The 21,807-nt window shown below is 39.2% G+C and overlaps 1 protein-coding gene across 13 annotated transcripts in view; it reads right to left on the reverse strand.

Annotated features, from left to right (window-relative positions):
• Nucleotides 1-5,102: 5,102 nt before the first annotated feature.
• The window catches only part of TDRD7 (tudor domain containing 7), a 47,198-nt gene continuing 30,493 nt past the window's right edge, over nucleotides 5,103-21,807 (reverse strand). For 10 of the 13 annotated variants that reach the window (XM_014888137.2, XM_014888136.2, XM_014888135.2 and 7 more), the window contains 11 exons: nucleotides 17,414-17,988; nucleotides 14,977-15,163; nucleotides 13,890-14,001; nucleotides 12,831-13,033; nucleotides 12,562-12,696; nucleotides 10,854-10,937; nucleotides 10,558-10,692; nucleotides 10,111-10,221; nucleotides 8,228-8,718; nucleotides 7,744-7,904; nucleotides 5,103-5,595 (listed from right to left, as the gene is read on the reverse strand). In XM_014888137.2, coding sequence (XP_014743623.2) covers nucleotides 5,375-5,595; nucleotides 7,744-7,904; nucleotides 8,228-8,718; nucleotides 10,111-10,221; nucleotides 10,558-10,692; nucleotides 10,854-10,937; nucleotides 12,562-12,696; nucleotides 12,831-13,033; nucleotides 13,890-14,001; nucleotides 14,977-15,163; nucleotides 17,414-17,988 — 2,415 coding nt within the window. In that variant the 3' untranslated portion in view covers nucleotides 5,103-5,374. The remainder of the gene's footprint in view (nucleotides 5,596-7,743; nucleotides 7,905-8,227; nucleotides 8,719-10,110; nucleotides 10,222-10,557; nucleotides 10,693-10,853; nucleotides 10,938-12,561; nucleotides 12,697-12,830; nucleotides 13,034-13,889; nucleotides 14,002-14,976; nucleotides 15,164-17,413; nucleotides 17,989-21,807) is intronic. The other 3 variants (XM_088157062.1, XM_088157063.1, XM_088157061.1) reach the window with 1 other exon arrangement.

A 21,807-nucleotide genomic window follows, 5' to 3' on the forward strand; every position in this document is an offset into this window, starting at 1 on the left:
AAGCGCCCTCCGTCCATCCCCAGGGCAGCTGCGGAGGGCGGCAGCAAGGGCAGCACTTATTTCCAAAGGGTCTTTCCTGCTTTTTAACGATTCAGACACGCTGGATTTTGCCTTTTGTCCCGTGGCAACGTCCTTCAGAGTGCCGAGCCAGATGCTTTGGCAAACTGTCTTTTTGGGAAACCCCACAACATGTACACGCATCTTCTTGGAGATTCAGGACACTGCAAAGCACCCTGAGACTGCAGCTGGAAAAACTCCTTTCTGAGAAGAGTGGTGCAGCACTGGGACAGGGGGAACAGAGTGGCCTCAAAGTTCAGACAAGTCATGGCCACCCAGGCCTCCAGCTGGATGGCCCGACTGCCGGAACTGCTGTGGACCTGTAGCTGCAGACACGAGCACTTTGTAAAAGCTACTTCCCCACAAATGCCATCTGTATCAATGCACCTACTAATCCCGTGCTTTACTTTACTCCCTCTCAGTTTGCCCCATACATCCAGTGACAGCCACTAGAGCTGCTCCAAGTCTGCAGTCAGCCGAGGAGAGCTGCCTTCCAGTCTTGTAGTATCAAGTTTTAACATTGCTGCCAAATCTCCTTTCCCCTAGCTCACCTTTGAGTCATTTTAAGGCCCCATGGACTTGTCCTTTAATGATTTTTTTACCAAACTTCCTACACAGTGTCAGCCCCAAGCTCTTCCTTAACTCTGCTGTCTGGTCTCCACCAGCAGCCACAAGCCAAGAGTGGAGACGGCTCAGGCTTACCAGAGGTGGCCAGTCCATGTGAATGCTTCTCCAGCCGGATCCATTCCCACACTTAATGATGACCTTCATCTGAAGATACCCCTTGTTGCCGTGAGATAGTACTTGGCTTTTTTTTTGTGTGTGTGTGACCTGCCTGGCACTGAAATTCCATGTCCTATGGCATTTGAAGGAAGATCTGAAGTTAGCTCCAAAAATACTGCTCCCAGCTAGGACAAATAAAGGATACAAAAGGGGGCTGTGCCAACCACTGGACTCAGTGCACACATCATTGAGGTGAGCAGGATTATGGCCCAAGTCACTGGCATCATCCCAGCTGCTGGCAGGAGAGAAGAGGGTGCTTAGAACCCAATTCACCCACATGTCTGTTTGCTCAGGCTGAAGAAGCCTGACAGGTACAGACAAACCTGGATGCCAGTTTCTATGCCACCTCTTTACCAAATGCCTTTCTCCAGGGTGTGTAACCCAGGAGAAGCTCAGGAACTGATCCACTGGCACCACTGAGTTTCCCTATAAGCCCACATTGGTTTTGCACCCAAGAGATACATTTGATCCACTTTTTAAAATGCCATCTGGCTGCTGTCAGATGTAGCTTTGTGGCCACCAGAACCTCATCCAAGGTGTCTTGGTCTCCTTAGAATGCACTCAGCCTGTCTCCATCAGGCAAGATATGGACCCAGCTTCTCAACATATTTGTTTTCAGTGCATCAGTGGCAGTTCTTTCTCAGCAGTTTGCTATGACACACTGTGATAAGGAATGCTGCAGGTAACATACAGTGTAGCATTTTTCACAAGACACCACGTTTCACTAAATCTGACTACACAATGGCTCTCAGGGAAGTGGCTTAGTATGCTTGAAGCATGTCCACTCAGGTCATGAGCTCCTCTTGCCCTAGCCAATCTCTAACTTCACAGAGCAGTGCAATTCTCCCATTTAAGAATTCCAGTCCAATCTGAAAACATCAGCAAAGAAAAAAATAACACAGAATGGAGCTTTCAAGCTTTATGAAGGTTTAAAGTAATGTTTTCTTCATTGCATGGTTTTTCCTCACTTTTCTTGTCTAACACAGTCAGCACATGAGAATCCAGGCTCTCAAAAGTTTTGCCTGATGCACAGCTGCGAGGACAAAGGATGAGTGTGGTAAAAAACACAGGGACAAAAGATCTTTGCAACAAGTCTTCCCAAATGGGGAAAGAGGACTCCAAGATTTGGAACCCTAGAGATAGGAATTAATTTTGAGATAGCAAAGAGAGTTCTCACATTTCTCTGACAGGAGTTTGTCAAAATGACCTGGAGTAAATACACTAGGAGATGAAAACAGGTACACTTAAACTTTTGTCAACTTAACAAAATAAGCTGAAATGGAATAAACAGAAAAGAGGTTTGCAAGTGCTTATTATTCATGGCCTTGGGGTAAGTAAGAGACCTGCTTTGTTTGTTTATTTTAGTTACTACAGCATTATCTGTTTTCTCTAGGTAATCAATGATAATTTTCCATTTTATAAAATTCATGATCCACAAAACATGTTTAGCAAAGCTGTATTCCATTTTTCTGGTTGCAAAGTTATGCTGGGTGGGGTCCCAAGAATTACACATTCCAAATTCACATTCCAAGGGATGATCAGCTGGGCTTCTGCAGATACATCCTACATGATTTTGGTATTTATAGTGAAACTGGAGTTCCAGTGAATTCCCTGGCTGTAGCCATTTCTTCCTGCAACTAAAGCTTTTATATGCCTTATTTTATCTACATATAAAAATGGCTATCAGTGAAAACTTCGGAAGGTGTTCCCCTCCTTAGCCTTCTTCCATCCAGACCAACTGCAAACCCTACTCTTTAAACCAGACCTTCTAGACATTTTTGTTGCTTTCATCTGGATTCTCTGTGATTAATCCATGTCTTTCCTGAAGGACAGAACTGCATGCAGGGTTCCAGTGGAGGCTTCTAATAGCTGTGAGAATGGAAAGTAATGCCACTACCTGCCCGAGACATGGGCCGTAGACTCAGCCCTAGTGAAGCACCACGTATTCATGAAAACAGGAAAACTATTCACACCTGCAAACCATTCACAGCCACCTTGCAACACGACTGCTGGAAAACCAAAAACCGTGCAGCATTCTATGTGCATTAGCAACTTCCAAAGAGCAGATGTGTCTAGTACCTCCTAGGATCAGCGGGCTAACTAATAATTACACTATTTCATGGCTTGGAAAGTTCAGCAGTCTCAAAGTGTTCAATGCTGTATATGGCCAACAGGCTCTGCAGTTTTCCAAAAGTGCAGCATGAAATATGTCAAAGAGCACTAGGAGGTCAATTAGCAAGTGTCTGATAGGATCTTATGTGCGGTAAGAAAGCAACACTACAGGCAGGTGTAAAATCATAGCTCTGCACAAGGAGACAGCAGTACCTATATTGTAATGGACTGGTAGTGGAGCTGCTGAAGGCGGCTGGGAATGTATCCTGGGAATGGAGCCCCTATGGATACAGTGTATGAACATAACCCAGTGTGTCAGTAACTTTGGGTTGGGTGTATGCTCCATGCCTGGACAAAACAACTCAAAACAACCATGTGAACAGTAGTGCCCATGGGTTTGCTGATCAGTTAGGCTGCAGTGTGTTTTACCAACATACAAAGCAGCCTCTCTAAACTACAGCACTGAGCTGCGCAAATGTGTGGGACTGTAGGAATGTGTCCTTGCTTCTGACCTGGGCTTTTTAGCCACCAACAACCAAGGAGAGGGTGAGGCATATTTCAGAAGGGGTAGAAAAGCTTGGAAACCATCTTGAGTCTCTTGAACATCAGCCAGGGTCTTTCCTCTAATACTACCAGTGAAGAGTCACAAACTCTGCCCCATCAGTACAGAGGTACAAATAAACTTCTGGTAAAGAGCAGATCCTCAAGCCTTAAAGGATGCAAACACAGCCCAGGTATATCTCATGAAACTTTAAAATAGTTCAAGCAAAATGCTCTATTGCCATGAAAATGGCTTGTAGCCATCAGCCTGCGCAATTTGGAAGGTGAGATATGGTTTTAAACACATAGGAAATCTCTCTTCAGCAGCTCAGGGGAGTGCTTGTCATTCTACTGTTTTACATCATTCAAATTTTAAGACTCAGAACCAATCCTACACAGAGGGAAACTTTGCATTGAAGTTTATCTTACAGTAGTTCATCACCACATGGCTTCCTTCACTTGCATTATTCACCTTCTCTGCCACAGCAACTGAAGAAGTTGAAAAATATGGAAAACTATCTTCATTGTTAATACTACCTCTCTCTCAAGTACACTTAAGAATCTCAGCCTCGCACACTTAAATATGGAGAGGATCATGTTAAATAGCAATTTGCATCAGAGGAGCAGTTTTTGCCCACTCTAATCATAATGGCCCTGCTATACCCAGTGGACACCCAGGCTGAGAGACACACATCGGACTTCCAAGAGGACTCCTTGCTGCTTAGTCGAGACCTTCTCCAGACCACTACCAGAATTAGACTGAGAGTGCAAATATAAGTCCTACATGCTGAAACAGCTTGTTTGCTCGGAGTATTTGTATGCATTGTCTCTCCCCCATGCTACTGTTACATGTGCATGCGACCTTTCAGTCTTGTTTCCCTTTCTGTCCAGTCTCCTGTACTCCTGCAAACAGCATAATAGCAGAATTTCTTAGCTTGGCTTGTGTACTACCAGAAATACTACAGAGCCGTGCACAGCAGAAAAAAAATCCCGTTGCTGGCATTCGTGTAAAGCTTTAATAGTATTTAACAACCTAGAGGGACTGCGACAAGCAAATTTAAATTGAGACAGCAGACTATGAAATATAATCATGTCTACACCTCCTACAAATATTTCTAAGAACAAAAATAAAATGGGTTCTAAAGTAGGCTGAAAATACTGTGTTCAGAGGACTTTAAGCACCCATCTGCATTGCATGCTTATAGGACACTGCTTTCTCCTGTCTCCAGGGAGCAGAAGTCCTTTGAAGTTTCTCAGAAGCATACACAAAAATAAGCTATCAAAAAAGAGAGAAAGGAATGCTTTGAATTTAGCAGCTGGTCAGGGGGTGGGGTGAAGAGGGGAGCAGAGAATTCAGAAAAGTGGTATCACTGCTACAGAACACAAACAGAGCAGTACACAAAGTGCATACCTTTCTGTGAACACTCCACCCCACAAATGCAGTATTCCAAATGAGGCACCATTCAGAGCTTATCAAGTTAAGGAAAGGGGAAAAATCAACAATAATGCACATCTCTGACAACAAATTCAGAAATAAAAACCACTTGTTAAAGAAGCACTACCTTGTAATGGCTCTGAGTAACAGCTATGAGATAAAAAGCTCTCCAAAATTAGGGAATGATCATAAGAACAAAACTGAACATTGTTTTATTGATAAATAACTTTTAAAATAATTTAACTCAAATATTCTAGCATTACAATGGTAAAGAACGTGAAATTTTTCAGAAAGTCAACTGTAGTCAACAGAATCCAAACTTGTTAAACAAACACAGATTTTTCAATTTTATCCCCATTATGTCTTCAAGGCCATGTAGTAGTAATATTTCTCTTTAAAGCCTGTTACTTATTTTATTGCTAAGCTGCTACCTTACGGAAGTGGTGATTAATCACCCTTTGAAAATTCCACAAGACTCTGAGACACAAAATCATGAATCCATCTATCAATATGTGGAAGAGATGTGTCCACAAGAAAAGTCACTATTTTTCGATCCCAAGAGTTAGTGCTGTCATTAACTGCCTGTATCTGTGCCACAAAAGGTTTCTTCTCTACAAGATTCCGAAACACTATTGATGCCTCTTCGGACCACGGCTGGTTTTTCACTCCTAGGACAAATGTAAAGTAAAACAGAAGGTCATTTACAGTCTAGAACAATCTAAGTTTATAAAGAAGTGGTGTGAGTTTGAATACCTGAGAAAACAGATTTTAAAGTGCTAATGAACACAACTTAAATCTAGATAAGAAACACAAGCTCACTCATCTCCCACACAAACAAGCTTAATTATTACACAGACTATGACATTTATTTTTTCTTGAAGTCTAAAGATAACAGTATGTTTGCAGAAGTGAAAGGCAAATGCACTGACTCACTCAGCAATTCAAACAATATTGGCTTCTTGCATGACCAGGGCTTATCAGGAACCATGACAAGAAGGAAACTAAAGATCCTTTCAAAAGAAACTTTCTTTATATTCAGCCTGAGGGTGCTGACATTACTTGTCCCGTTGGCCTTGCTTTAGATTTTCTTCATCTCAAAGCAGCATCAGTTACTAAAACACCTGCAAAACCTTCAAGTCCCAAATCAGACATACCAGAGGGCAGAAGCAAAGAGAAATTATGCCTAAATGCCTCATACCTGCTCTTACTTTTTGCAAAGCAGCATCCCATAAAGTCAAGTCTGCTGGAACCTAAATGACTTTTTGAATATGGCTACAATCCACCTAGAAATAAATGGCTCCTGCAGCCTTGGGATTTAATTCCCCAGACTACTGCTGATGTACAGTATCTAAACACAGGAGTTCGAATATCAAGCAGGAATACCCAAAAGCCACTTTACAGATAACAGAAGCAGAACAGCAAAATGACAATACTTTGCTTTTACTATTAGCAGCAGCTTGTCACTGATAGGACAACACAGGAACACAGCTGCCTGCAGATTACAAAAGGAATTAAAAGCCAATAGTTAATCAACACTTAAGAAAGGGTAATTAATGCTAGGAAAGACTATTGTGGAAGCAAATGGGATTTTACAAGGAAACAGATCAGAGACTAAGAGGCATGAGACATAAACACAGAGAAAAAGAAGTGGAAGAATAGCAGGACAATAATTACTGATCTTCCAGGCTCAGCTGGTCTGCTTTGACAGTATGAAGCATCTCAGAGAAAATTTAACTAGCTACTTGGGGGACTCAGTGAAGCAGGAAAAGTGGGTGACTTACAGGCTTGCTGAACTGGATCCTCCAGAAGACATACACAGCTAGAAATCAGCCCCATTTACAGCACTGCACCCCGAGGATCCCAGCCTGTCGGCAGCACATCCATCACCTATTACTAGTTTAAGGCAACCCCCAAGGTCACACTGAGGTTATTCAGGAAAGCAAATCCACAGAAGGCACAGAGCACTAACTCCGTCACCTGTCACTACCAACAAGCATATTCTGACTGAAATCTAGAGCAGTGCTGACTAAACAGCATCAGAAGGCAGCAGCTGACTAAGACGAGATACATACATCTGAACACAACACACAGAAATGAAGGAAAATTTTGAAAGGAGAGAAAAGACAGCAAGGAGAGATCAAATTTTATTTCTAAAATTCTCTCAGATGTATGCACACACTTGATGCACCATATTCTCAAGGAAATTATCTTATGCAAGCTTATTGAAAGCCATCCCCTTGTGGAGATTTTTGTTTGTTTGAGAAAACCAATATATTTCAGGCAGCTCTGGATTCCAAATATGTACTGAAGAATTGTAAATTATAATAGGGACAAGATATACATATATATATATATAAATTATCTAGATATTCAGCATCTAGATTCCTAACTTTATGTAAACTATGATAATCATAACATTAGGTTCTTATCAACAGATACATCATATTTTTCACACTTGGTAATTGGTTATGTTAAAGGATCAAAAAAAGTTCAGCTTTTATTTTCCTGTGTCTTTTGCATAATAGATATCACACCCGTTAAATAATACATTTTATGACAATGAAAAGCAGCTGTTGGGAAAATGTAAGCAGTCTTCATTCTCAAAGAATGGTAACTTAAAGTGCTGCATTTAATTAAATAAACAAAAAGAATTAAACAGAATCATCACTGCCTATGCCAAGACTAAAAGCAGGACATAAACAGATAAAAAAACCCCAATTATATAACTTCTGACTTCGTCCAGTCCATTTCTGTTAATCTCATATGCCACTGATGTATGACTTTACCTAAAACAACTTCAAATGCTTGATACCTACCTGCAAGCTGAGCTGTGATAGCTTGGAAAGGTAGTTTTCTGAATGTATCAAGGAGTGGCTGTACTTTCTGTATGCTGACAAACTCATGTTTGCCATAGTCCAGCTCATACACTGACAAAAATCCATTTCTAAGAATTCCTTTTATTATGACTCTGTACCACCTAAAAAGGGGGTGAACAAGAATAGACCATTTGAATTCATATTCACACATGCCAAAGCACCAGAAAAATAATGCACAACCAAAAGGTCTTAATCAACATGTCTCAGGCTTCCCAAACCTGGATTTAGCTGACTAAAAGTCAACTATCCCAGCTACAATCTGAAAGCATGAAGAGACTGCAACCTCATTTACTCCCTTAATCTCTCAGATATCATTGGACATCTGCTACATTGTTAACAATGCGGACTAAGCAAAGCCAGGTTTGCCTAGCTTAGCAGAGTTAAGCTTGCTTTCAGATTTTAAGTAATTTAAGCATCTACTTACTCATCTCCAATTTTAGCTGCATACAGCTTGTTTTTTTCAATGTTCACAGGTTTCTCTTCTGCGCTGCTGTAGTACAAGATCATTTCTTCCATTAGGGCGTACAGATTGTTTAGCTCATTCCAAGGCTGGACGATGAAATGGCCGGGATGGCAGGCCACCGAGACGTAGATATCCATGAGGTCACCAGGCTTTGGCAAGGGTAGAGGAGGAGGCATATCAATCGTGGACACTGCACTGCCAGTTTCTCTGCCTGAATCAGGGAAACTCTTCTCCAGCTTCCCACTGGATAACTGCAGATCTGAAACAGCATCACCTATAGCTTTTGTGCAGCTAGTCCCACTGGGTGCCACACTCAAGAAAACATCTTTCTGATGCTTCCACAAGTCTGCATTTTTAATCTGTGTATTGATGCTACGATCCATGTCTGGGAAATTCTCTGGAGCAAATAAGTAAATGTGTGCAATTCCTTTTGAAGCATCCTGTTTAATCACCTTAGAATGCAAAACAACCAGTTAGTAACTATTAAAGGCACATCTGATTTTGTACAGAAGACTAAAGCAGCAACAGTTCATTGCATTTATGCACAGAAACATTTTCAGTGTTCTCCCAAAGATATTAAGTAAGTTGTGGATAATAAGCTGTTCACAGCAGATAAAAAACACCTGCAGCTATTCCACTAATTTAAAGCAAACAAAAAACTTGAATTGAGTTTTGTTCCATCTAACAGGTTCGATCTCAAGACTGTGTGCCCAATTCTAGTTTTCAGTAGCCAGTGCCCACATAGATCTAAATAAATTATTAAATAACACCCAAACCTTTAAACTATCTTCCTGTCATTAAGGGAAATGAGGCCTGCTAAATTAGATGAAAAAAAAAGATGAAAAAAGGTTCCAGGTTTCTCTCATGCATAATATTGAAGCACTGACATAAAAACATTTCCTATTTATCATCAGATATGCTAACATTATTAATAGTAAAACACTTAAATTTTAATTTGACAAACATTCCTTTAGTGATTCTCCTGTTGATGTTCCTAGCCAGGAATAAAAACTTTCTGCAATTAAAGTATGCATCCGCTATCTATTATTTAATGCAGCAAAAATTAGCACCAAACTCAAATTCTCTTGGAAGAGAATGTCTAGAAAAGCCAGGTGCAACAGGTGTAAGTCTCAGAGTAGAGGTTTAGACTAAAGCAAGAAAAAAGGTTACGGAAATCTACAAAGCACTTTTTCAAAGTGTCTGACAGTAGATGAAATCAAAAGGTTAAGAGGAAATTATGGTTGTATAATCTGTAGTTAGTAATATATTTCCTTTAGGAGGATATTTGCAGTTAGTTAAACTGGCTAGGATACATTTCAAATGGAAATAATTTTATCTCAAAGATAAGAGAAATGCAAAGTATATAATCCATATCCTAAAACAAAGTCAATTAGGAAAAGCGAACAAAAATAAAACTGCTTTCAAAGACTAGAAGGAGAAAAAGCTTTGCTCTCAAGAGGCATAAAAGTAATTCAAGATTAACTCAGAAGATGCATATTTTTATATGCTGAAACATGACAACTGTGTTTCTTATCAGTGGCAAAAGAACTAGCTGCATATTTGGACTTGGACAGCAAAATGTGAAAAACTGCTGTGAAAGTTGCTAAATTCACAGCAGAGGGGAAAAGAGAAGATTCTAATAGGCTTAAGCAAGTAAGTTTTATGACAAATTTCCTAAGAAAAGAACTTTGTATAGAATTTATTTCCTTTAGATGGTTACAAGCTTCTGCACTTCTGTAACAAAAAGCAATTTGCTGAGTTTTTAAGCTTTTAAGGTTATTCTTCCAGTGCTCTTTTCACATGCCTATATGATTTCAGGTCTAATTGGCATTTTGACTACTTACCTTCATGCTAAATTCAAGACAATTCATTACAGCATCTCTCAGCCACAGTACAGCATCTGGAGTCCACATGCCAGTGTTAGGAGGCAGATCTGCCAGACAGCATTTTAGAGCCTAAGAACATAATTAAGTACACAAGGTATAATTTAGTAATACGAAAGCTGGTCCTTAAATTCCAATACAGAAAATAATGCTGACAGAGTCAATCATGAATGACAAACAGAAAGAGACAGAGCAAAATGCAAATCCAGTACCATGATGCATACACAACATCCACCAACTCACAGGACTATATTGTGATTTATTTCAGGCAATGATGCACAATAAAATACACTGCAATGTTGAATGCTGTGCAACAAAACAGAATTTCAGTATATAAACCTTGAAGTAGCAGCACTACAAACACTGCCAAGAGACTGAATACAGGTTAACTTTAACATGTCTTTATACCTGAGGAGGTATTGCAAGTACTTCTCTCAGGAACTGTGGTGGGATTTCTTTGAGTTCTGATACTTTTACAGTTGCAACTGTTCCGCTATCCATAAACTGCACATCAAGTGCCCGTCTAGTGTGAATTATTTTTATCTGAAAGAAGAAAGCAAGGGTAAATTTTGAGGTTAAAAACCCAACAGTGACACACGCATTACGAAATATTTCATGGAAACTAAAAATTCAGATTGAGTTGAACAAAAAGAAGAGACATTTCTATGTGGGCAAACTCTAGCTACTTTTTGAATACTTCTTACCTCTACGCGTGCCCATTTTCCCTTGGAAGGACACAAGCAGATTTTACCACAAAAAGGTAGCAATACATTGAACTCAGATGTCTGCTGCAAATACAAAAACAGAAGTCAGAAAGCACGGAGCTATTACTATCTGGCACTGAACCAATCATTTCAAAAGCAACACATAGCATAAACGTTACTGAGAAGCAAAAGCACTTTTTCAAGTAAAAAGTATCTTTCCAGCTTCAGAAGCACTTCTTATCATGTTGCTTTAAGCTTCCCAATTGGTAAATCTTTTAATCCCAAACTCAGTATTTTACAGGGAAATTGAGAGAACACAAAGTGCCAGGGGTAAAAAGCCACATTTGGAAACAGACTAGGAAGTCACCAACAGTTACTTGACTTAAAAATCAGGGGCAATTAAGAGCTATGACCGACAAGTGAAAAACCTCCTAGCTTATATTCTGTAACATCCAATTTCTGAGATATATAACAAACCAAATTTACTGCTGACTCAAATGAAAGGCTCCTAAGGGTGACAGTCACTATGATAATTCTAAATAACATAACAAGACAATGGTTATACTATAAAAAGTATGGGGAAAATCCATTTGAAGAACAATCAACATCTTACTAGGTTTAAATTCTTGGGCAAAATGAGTTAAAACCCTCCAGATAAGCCGCAAAGCCTGATATTAAAAGTATCTGGAGAACAATCGCTTTCTTTGATAGCAGCAAGAAAATAACAAGTACTCTCTCCAAAGAATACCAACTCTTGAAACACCTATATGGCTGCCTTCCTTAGTGTCTTCGTGTTGCTAAGTATTTTAGGGTTTATACATTTTATTTCAGTGTTTAACTTGCTGGAAACGGAATCCTGATAAATGAAAGGTATTCAGTATAATGCGTCCAGATGGTGGTACAACAGGTCTAAAGCTCAACTTCTACACCTATAACACTTTGACAGAGTAGTTTCACAAGCAGCAGTTCTAACAGGACCTCCAAGGATCAGCATTGCATGATTTGATTTTATCAGGTTCAGCTGAATTACAAAATTGATTCTCTTAATTCTTACAAATCAGATTCTCTTTAGATTTCTTCTCTTTGGCCTAAATTCTCTTGGGTCTAACAATGATTGTTGCATGGCTGGTGGAATGTCAGACCTCTCTGCCACATGCGTATATTAAAGAAACTTAAGACTTTTCGAAATGTCTCCTACACATCTCTTTGATGTCGGTACTAGCCATTACATTCAAAAGCTAAGGATGCAAGGATAAGATATGCAGAATCAGATAGATCTGAATCTCCAAAGAAGCCATGTTACGAAGAACAGATCTTGATTATGCTGCTTTTACTGCCACCTTGTACAGACCTAGCTGTTGATGCACCTCAACTTCATAATGTAAAATTTCCAGGAAAAAAAAATGGCAGTATCTCCACAGGCTTTATACCAATATCATGCAGTTTCCATGGAAGCTTCCCATTAAGAGCCATACTGTTACTATTCTAACTATTCAAGGAAAGTTGCAAGTAGTTACTGAAGCCTTAGAGAGTGCCAGTGAAAAAGAAGGCATCAAAAGAAAAACTCCCAAACTAGAAAGAGAATTTTTAGCTTTTTTGAATAGTCTATAGCTACCACAGAAACTTGAACTTATGTGCAAGGAAAATTATTGGTACTCTCTGGAGAAATGCTGCATGACTTCACCACTTCTCTCACCATGGTACTTACCTTGTAAAGAAAGTAGTCTTCTAGTTTCTGCAATATTTCAGAAAGTCTAGACAAGCCTTTGGATGGCACTTGACAATACAGGCTCCCATCAGAGTAAACACTGGTTACTCTGACATTAGTATATAGTGCATCTACCTGCAACAGTAAGAGTTTGACAAGAAAGGGAAAAATAAAGAATGCACAAAATTTAGCAAATTTCCGACTACTGTTTTTTGTCCAGCAACAGTCAATGATTTTTAATGATTAAGGAGGAAACAGGACAATGGTACCTGTAGGCGCAGCTCAAGGGACTTGTCATACAATGCCTTCAGACAAGTAGCATTGATATTGATATCATCTTCTCCAGAAGTGTCATAGAGAACAAGAAGAGGAGTGTCACTCTTTTCCAGTATTTCCACAGCAAATATCTTGAAGCATGTCTGTGATTCCACAGCCTTTACTAGGACAGGATCGTCACAGAAGGCTTCCAGTCCTGTAAGACAATCCGTACTTTTTTGTGTTGTACAGAAGTTGTACTGCACCCCTGCTACTTGCAATCTACTTAATTTCTACCTTTTTATCAAAGAAAGCCATGTTTGGCGGCAGGACAGAATAGGAAAGAAAAATACCCTCTTCAGAAAAAGTTGAAAGAAATGTGTAGAAAAAAATGGAATGCATCCAAGTATTAAAAAACCAACCAACCAACCAAAAGCCAAGTTCATTCATAGCAATTTCACATACTTAAAATGTACTACTTTTTAAAAGTTAAAAAGGTCTATAAGTTTTAGAAAGGTAAATAAATTCCAGCAGAGTCCAGGAAGTCTGCAAGTGTGCAAGTACTGAAAGGGGAAGGATCACTTCAAAATAATTAAATTTTGAATTAAATAGGCTCACATTTAGAAATATTGCCTAATCTGGCCACAACAGATGTACCTCATTTATGGAAAAAGACGTTGTGCTAATGTACATTACTTCATACAACATGTTTCCTGTACTTTGAATGTTTCCTTTTATTTCTTTAGGCTCACGTACATTAAAGGGACAAAGACATCTATGTTAAGTGCAGAAGCAATTAAGCTCCATTACAGAGGCACAGGATAAAACCATCTTCTAAGAGCAAGGATTCTCTGTAAAAATTTTCTTCATATCCTTTCTTCCTTCCTTTTCCTTCTTTCCATGCATACCCATGTCTGCTTAGACTAGCTGAGCTGAACAAAATCTTCAAACACATACAGAACTATTACAAACAAGGATCAGAACTCCCAGACTCACAGGCTTCAATCCATAAGCTGTGCCAACAGTAAGCACAGCTGCAAGCATGCGTGCAGTCAGCACTGGCTCTCTCTTACCTGCCAGTTTACATTTTGCAGTTTGAAAAGGAAGTGATCTGAACTGTTTCTCTAGTCTGCATACACTGCTGCTTTCAACAAACTCAGTGAAGCCATGATCAACATAGTATACCTGACAATGAAAAAGGGAATTAAAAGCACAAGATCATAAATATAATTGGAAGTTTGTTTTCTTGAGTCTAGGGAGAATGTATTCAGTTACCATATTCTCTGTACAGCCACAGACAAATTACTTTTTGCCAGTTTAGTACCATTAATTTAATGTTTTCAGGGAAAGCCTTCTTCTCAAGATCTCTATGAAACTATTTTCTTGAACTGTTCTACAGAATCTCAATTTTAAACAGGAACAGTGCTGGAAGAATTCAGCATATATCTCAAACTACATGAAGAAAGGTAATAAAGTCGCAATGTTTATTTACAAAGTTTTGAATGTATTGAAAAGTCAAATACCACTTATGTGCCATTTTGAATTTTGCCTATTGTTTTTACAACCTTAAGAGAATAATCTTGATTTAAGGTTGTCTTTACTTTGATATAAATACCACAGTCAATGCAGAAAACTGCTAATTTAATTGCAGAAGGCACAAAGATTCTATTTGGCACAGGAAAAGTTTAAGAGGAGTTAAATAATGTCAATGGGGTTTAACGAAAATGCACACAGCATAACTCCCAAAACATCAGATCTGCCTGAAAGGGGAAAGTATACTCTTACTCTATTTTTTTGCTATTTAGTGCATGTTAGAGATACTTGAGTACAAGACTTCAGACAAGATCTGAATGTTGTTCTTCCTTTTCTCTTCCTGTGTCCCCCTCATACCATTCCTCCTATCAAAGGTACATTTTCAGTACCAAAATGCTATAGGGCCCAGCCCCTTCTAAAACCAAAACCAAAACTCCAAAACTCAAAATATTCATGAGAAAAAGTGAAAGACCATTTAATTTTGTCAATCATATAACTTCTACAAGGTCTTAATTTCTCTAAGGAAAGAAAGAATACTAGTGCAGTATATTTAAGAATTGGCAGTGTATCTAAAAAACAAGCTTGTCTCAATTCTTTCTCCAAGTGCCAGAAGAGGTAGTTGCTTGCCTTTACTCTGTTGTCTTCTAGAGAAATTATCCGTGCGCGCAACCAGGCTTCTTCTTCAGCACGGACTGCAACAAGTTGTCCAACACTCAGAGACTGAGCTGGTGACACCGTACTGTTCTGACTGTAGTATGCTTTCATTTCATCTTCCATTTGTTCCTGGGCAGAAGAATAATCTTTGCCCACATACCTACAATATTTTACAAAAAAACCACAAGAGTTGGATGCAACTTCAAAAAAGTTGAATAGAAACATAAGAACATTTACATACATATATGAATACATGATATACATGATATATATTTTCTAAGATATTCATGTCCAAACTCTTCTCTTTTTTTAAAAAAAGTTACTCTGTCACTAACAAACGCCATCTTAATCTGGTTCTCACTCAGGTTGATCCAAACCAAGGCATCTAAAATGTCTTTAAAAATTAGCTGTTAAACCAAGTACTGTTTATTCTCATACTCCAGATTTATTCTGATATTTGGCTGCTGACCTAATGGTTCATATTAGTGCTGTTTGTGTTACACAGGTCTTCTTAAATCAAGTATATAAACTTTTTGGAAAATCCAAATGAGAAGTTCTAAATGCTTCAGAAACAAATCAGGTTAGAGCGGACAAAAGGAAAATTTACCCACAAATTTTATTAGTAGCTACTGTTTCAACTACAGTTCATAGAGAACGTGATAATTCTACCACATAGTTTAGATCATATGCCCAGAGATAGTGCAGATATGTGTAATATAACATGATATCATAACTCTGTTATAAAGATTATGTTAAATCTGACCACATTCTAGGGAACTGTGATTTTCCTAGAAATAGCATTTTTTATTTGTTTCTGTGCAAGCATTCATCTACTCTGTAATTGAGATAAAGTGGTGTGAGAGTCACATATGTGTTACTTAAAAGTTTCTTGAACATTTGTTTCATATTATAGACATAATATGATAGATATTAGACAGTTGGAGTAACTCAACTGCAGAAGGAAAGCAGAAGAATCTTTAGGAATTTCCTGTCTCACTCACTATTTTATTCATTATTTCTTGTGAGAATTCAACTGCAGTACCTAGTGTATCATCTCTGCCTTCAAACACTCTGTTGTGAGCGTCTAGCAAATATCTAGGAGTGTTTCTATCACCTCACTTTTATTCTGACTACATTAGAATTCTTTAAGAACTGATCCATGTCTCAAAACAGAAACAGCACCAAAACCAACACCTTTCAGCTTTGCCTTTATCTGTATTGCAGGTGAAAGGTTTCAGACAAAAGCCTTAGCCAAAGAGATATTACTCCATCCCAAAGAGATATTACTTCCATGAAATAGGAATCTTGATGTTATTGGTCCTGCAAAAATCAACATCAACCAACAGCTGCTACACAGTTCTTGTGTGGGTCAGCAGAAACAGACTGGTAAGACATGCAAGAAAAGAAGAGCCCATGCACTGTTTCCTCCCTATACATCTACATTAACATTTTCTTGTCATGGTAAAAAACCCTAATCCCTTCAGGATCAGGATCCATATCAGGATAAACGACCTTGCCCATGAAGCACATGGATAATCCTGAGCAGTAATTGTTGTAACTGGGACCAAGAAACCACTAATTCTCATCATGTACCTACAGAGAGCTGACAAACTGAGATATTTCAGTATTGTCCAAGAAACATGGCTCAAAATCTGGGAACTGCTGCTTTATAGAGAAATTTTTACATAACCACCCTCAGCTTAACAGTGTCATATCATGTTTTAATCCATGGTACTCAAAGCATTCATCCCAATACTTACTGGAAACATCCTTAAAATAACAGACTAGAAAGCTAAGAACCATTACTCCACACATACAGTAAGTTTTAAATTATGCCAGAACCAGAAGGTGTAGAGCAAAGCTTAGTAGAATTAAGTCACATAAGCATAGCAGGCTAGAAGTAACAGACGTAATGTAACAATCCACTTCTTATACTGTCCCCTTAGACTAGGCTGATAAGGAACTACATCAAGAAACACTAGTAGTTTTTTGCTGGATGAAAGCTCCTCTTTCCATAAGTGGAATCTGAGTGCACTCAAGTCATGCCTAGTTAGTGTAAGTTATAGAAGCAAAAAGTATTTTAATAAGCACAATACTAGTATCTGAATACTACTATTTGTGTTGTAGAGGGATTATTTTATGAAGTCTTCCAATGGCAAGTTAAATCTGCCTTGATTCTCAGACAAGCTAAAGTTAATGATAAAAGTGATTGGTTCAGGACAGAAAAAGTTTCAGAAAATTTCCATTTAAACACACAAACAAAAGATTCTTAATTTTCATTAGCAAAATAAGTATATAATAAAGTCCTGATACCTCCTGTTCATCTATTCTTTTCTGGCAGACCTACACAACATGAACATGTGAATTTATAAATAAAACAAAAAAGGTAGATTCCAAAATATAAACTTGCCTAATTAGGACCTCATTAGTGTTTTTCAATTCTAACACCATGATGGACACAGATCCTTCCGATGGAATGACTAGAGCAGGAACAGTTATGTTTTCTAGATACTGGTCCTTGGATTCTTCATACTGCTGTTCAGCTGTGGCCTTCATACCATCATGCCTCTTGACTTTCTCAGTGACATTCAGATTTTCATCAATGCAGCTTTGGGGTTTAGCATAGAGGATCGCCCTTCTGGGGACTTCAGATACGTAGTCCACAACACATACATCTGACAGCAGCTCAAGGTTATTTAGAATGTCTTCCGGAAATTTTACTTGGTAAGTGTCTTGGTACATTTTGGGAAGTGCATGAGCCCAAAGACCACTGGAATACTTCAGCAAGATGCCAACAACTTTTGCCTTGAAGTCGCTACTGAGTGATGTAGTCTCCATATTTGGCTTTAACAAAGGGTCTGCTTTTGACGAAGTAACATTCTGAGATGCCTTTTCTTGCTCAGTATCAATTTTTGGTACTGGTAGTATTTTCTTAGCAGGATAAAGAAATCCATCCATCAGATCACCTCTGTGTATTTTCTCCACCTTGGAAAGCAAAAAACAGAGTTAATAATCAGTTGCATCTCTAATACGAGGTAATTTTGCCAATTTCACTTTTATAACATGCATTTTATACAGACTTTGAAGAGAACATCCAGAGGGAGCTAAACAGTTACTACAGGTTAGCATTTCCAGTAATACCTCTTCCTGTGTTTTGAAGGGCTCTAAACACATATGAGTACATCAGTAACAGGCAAATATCTAATCTATGCATTACAACTGGGACTTGCTTCCAAGGAAGTACAGTCTCTCCTCCTAGGAGGACCAGAAGATGGTGACACCACGCACAAATTTACATCTTTTGCACATTAACCTCCTCAGTCTTCCCCACAGGCAAGCAGATAATAAACAAAAGTTTCAGTTTACTGAGGGAAAGGAGATTTGATTCTATACGTCAGAAACCAGAGGACACTTGCCAGGCAGTGCTGTCAGGCAGGCTATCTGCTGTCATGCTCAGGAAATTATTTTTCTTTACAAAAGTTCTGAAATCAAGGAATAAATTTCTATTTTGTAATAAGTTTCACAATAGAACTGATTAGACCGTTTTAAATCATGCCCCTAGTCTCCCTCAATACCAGATATTTTGCCAGTCCCTACATATCCACCCTTTGCTAAGTTCAGGAATAAGTATATCACATGGTCTGAAGTTACAACATTGAAAGCACCGTTTGAGAACAGTAACCACAAACTCACAATAAAATTCTGCTTCCTAAAGCTCTGCAGTTTCAACCTGAATTGATCTAACCATAGCTTAGTAGGAATCTATGTAAAATTGAGAAAACAAAAGGTCTTAGTATTTTCACATTGTTCCCAAAACAAGAAAAACAAAGAAAGTTACAAAGGTTTATGTACGTCCACTTTGAAGTTCTTTCGTCAGAGAAAGCAATTCTGATCAAAGTCATTTTCAAAAGCAGACCAATGAAAAAACATGAAGCAGCTGAATTACTTGCTACTACTCAGGGATAGCATTCACCTCCACCCTACTAATGCCCATACCCATCAGAACTTTATAAACCTTGCCCAAGTAATTCTTTGCAGTTCTGCCCTAGCAACATACAATCAAAACAAAATGAACATGACTTCAGGTATTGTCTTAAAGAAAAAGAATAACACGTATCACTCATTGTCAAGATAATATTAGCAAGAAACAAATACTGAGTTACAATACATTGAAAAAAAAATCAAATGGCTTTTTCTGTGTCTAGAACCATATATTTTGTCCTAAGTATACCTCATCACACTTAGCCCAAATTGCCACATGATAATCTGAGTTAAGAGTCAGGAAATTAACTATGTAAGTGCATTTCCATACACTTGCTCTGCATTAAATTGTCTAGGCTGGTGCCAAGACAATCTGTGAAAAGTTTCTTGGGAATAGAACCTTGGTCAACTTCCATGAACACTAGCATGACACAAAGGAAAGAGTTTTCATAGATATAAAAAAATACTAGCCATGTTAGAGAACCCTCACACAATAATTTAGGCATTCCTGGTAGCATGCCTAAATTATTCTCTATCACTGAAAAATCAAAATAGAAATGCTTTCTGCAAGAATAAGATATAAGAAAGCAAAGTTCTTGGGCATCTCTGCTAGTCTGCTTTATATAAGAGACAATAAACATGTCTGACAGTGAAATCTAGATGAACCAAATATGCCTTCAATGATTCCTGACAGAGAACACTTATACTTGTACCATCTGATATGAAGAATCTTACTGTGCCCTTTGTACCACAGAAGAAGAGAGACATTTCATTAAAAATAGAACCAAACAAAAAACTTGCCAAAGCCTTGCAGAAGCTTACATACATGGTCAGGATACAGGAAAAAAGTGTATCAAGTCATAGAGACAAAAAAATTAGAGCATGCCATCTTGGCAGATAATGACATCCATGGAAACTTTTAGCTCCAGAAAATATTTAACATTATCAAGACAACAATTTGTTTGAGAAGGCTGTGTTGGAATGTATGGTAACTCACCCTGGAAGAAGCTGGATGCAGAGGTCTATCTTTATGTACCTCTTCTCTTGGCTAGTGCTCTTTAAATAGATCTGCAACAGAGCTGAATAAATTTTTGCTGATAGGACTATAAACCCTTATACATTAAAGACCAGCAAAAGACTGAGGAGAGAAGATCGTTAGAGATCTTTAAGCCTCTTAACTCCAGTAATAGCTCTGGGGTTTTCTAGGCACTGAAGTAGTTTTGAAGAGGCTGTATATGCTGACTCTGCAAAGCATCTAGAAACATCAAAATGCTATTTCAGTAAATTGTTTCAGATTACTTCAGTGTAAATAAGCACAGGTTGGCATCACCAGAATCACAGAATTATAGAATATCCGGAGTCAGAAAGAATCCACAAGAATCACTGAGTCCAAATCCTGGCCCTGCACAGGACATCTCCAGGAACCACATCACCTTCAAGGTCACAGAAACTTTTAATAACAAGGGAACAGCTTCACTTGTGAGCAGCACTTCAAAACAGCCACCCTTTCTTAAGCACAAATGTCTCAAACAGGTTTCCTGTTGAGCTCTTAGACTTGCCTTCAAGGTACTTCCCATTAGTATGGCTGACAGCTCAGCTCTGCAAGCACATTATTATTCTGGGAGGTACTGAAAAAGACAACACAGCCACTCATCACAGCCAGCACAGGTTCATGAGGGTAAAGTCCTGCTTGTCAAACTTAATTTCATTTTATGACAAGATAACCCACCTAGCTAATCCAGTGCGTATAATCTTTTTGGGTTTCAGTAAAGCTTTCCATACTGGCTCTCACAGTGTCCTTCTGGACAAAACATCCAGCACACACCTGGATAAACACATCATGAGATGGGTGAGCAACCGGCTCACAGATCAGGCACAAGGGGTTACTGTGATTGGGTGACATCAGACTGGTGACCTGTCACTGGTGAGGTTCCACAAGGCTCCAGCCTCAACCCTGTGCTCTTCTACATCTTCATAAATGACCTGGATGCTTCGTAACCCTTGGAAGGAGCACTAAGCAAGATCACAGAAGATACAAAACTGGGAGGAGCTGTTGACTCCACACAGGCAGGGAGGCCTTGCAGACTGACCTTGATCAGTTAGAGGGCTGGGCAACCACCAAGTATGAGGTTTAACAAGGGGAAGTGCTGGATTCTGCACCTGGGATGGGGCAACCCTGGATGTGTGTATAGACTGGGGAACAAGAGACTGGAGAGAAGCTCCATGGAATGGGATCTGGGGGTCCTGGTGAATGGCAAGTTGAACATGAGCCAGCAGTGCCTGGCAGCCAGAGGGGTCACCTGTGTCCTGGGCTGCTGCCAGGCAGGAGAGGGGATTGTCCTGCTCTGCACTGGGGCCATCTCACCTCAAATGCTGGGGGCAGTTTTGGGTGATACAATGGAAAAAAGACATTGAGCTGTTAGAGAGCATCCATAGGAGGACAATGAAGGTAGAAAAGGGCCTTAGGTGAAGGCTGTGTGAGGCGTGGCTGAGGTCTTTGGTCTGTTCAGCCTGGAGGAGAATGAGTTGCACCTTGTGAGGTGAAGAGAAGTGGCAGGCACTGATCTGTTCTCTCTGGTGACTGTGACAGGACCCAAGGGAATGGCCTGAAGTTGTATCAGGGGAGGTTTAGGTTGAGCATCCGGAAAATTCTTCTTCACCCAGAGGGTGGTTTGAGCACTGGAACAGGCTCCCCAGGAAAGTGCTCACAGCACCAACCCTGACAAAGCTCAAAAAGCACTTGGATAACACTTTCAGGCACATGGTGTGATTCTTGGGGATGTCCTGCACAGGACATTGAATACATTGACTTGTATTCAATGA

The sequence above is a fragment of the Sturnus vulgaris genome, chromosome Z (assembly GCF_052056855.1).
Source record: "Sturnus vulgaris isolate bStuVul1 chromosome Z, bStuVul1.hap1, whole genome shotgun sequence".
NCBI lineage: Eukaryota > Metazoa > Chordata > Aves > Passeriformes > Sturnidae > Sturnus > Sturnus vulgaris.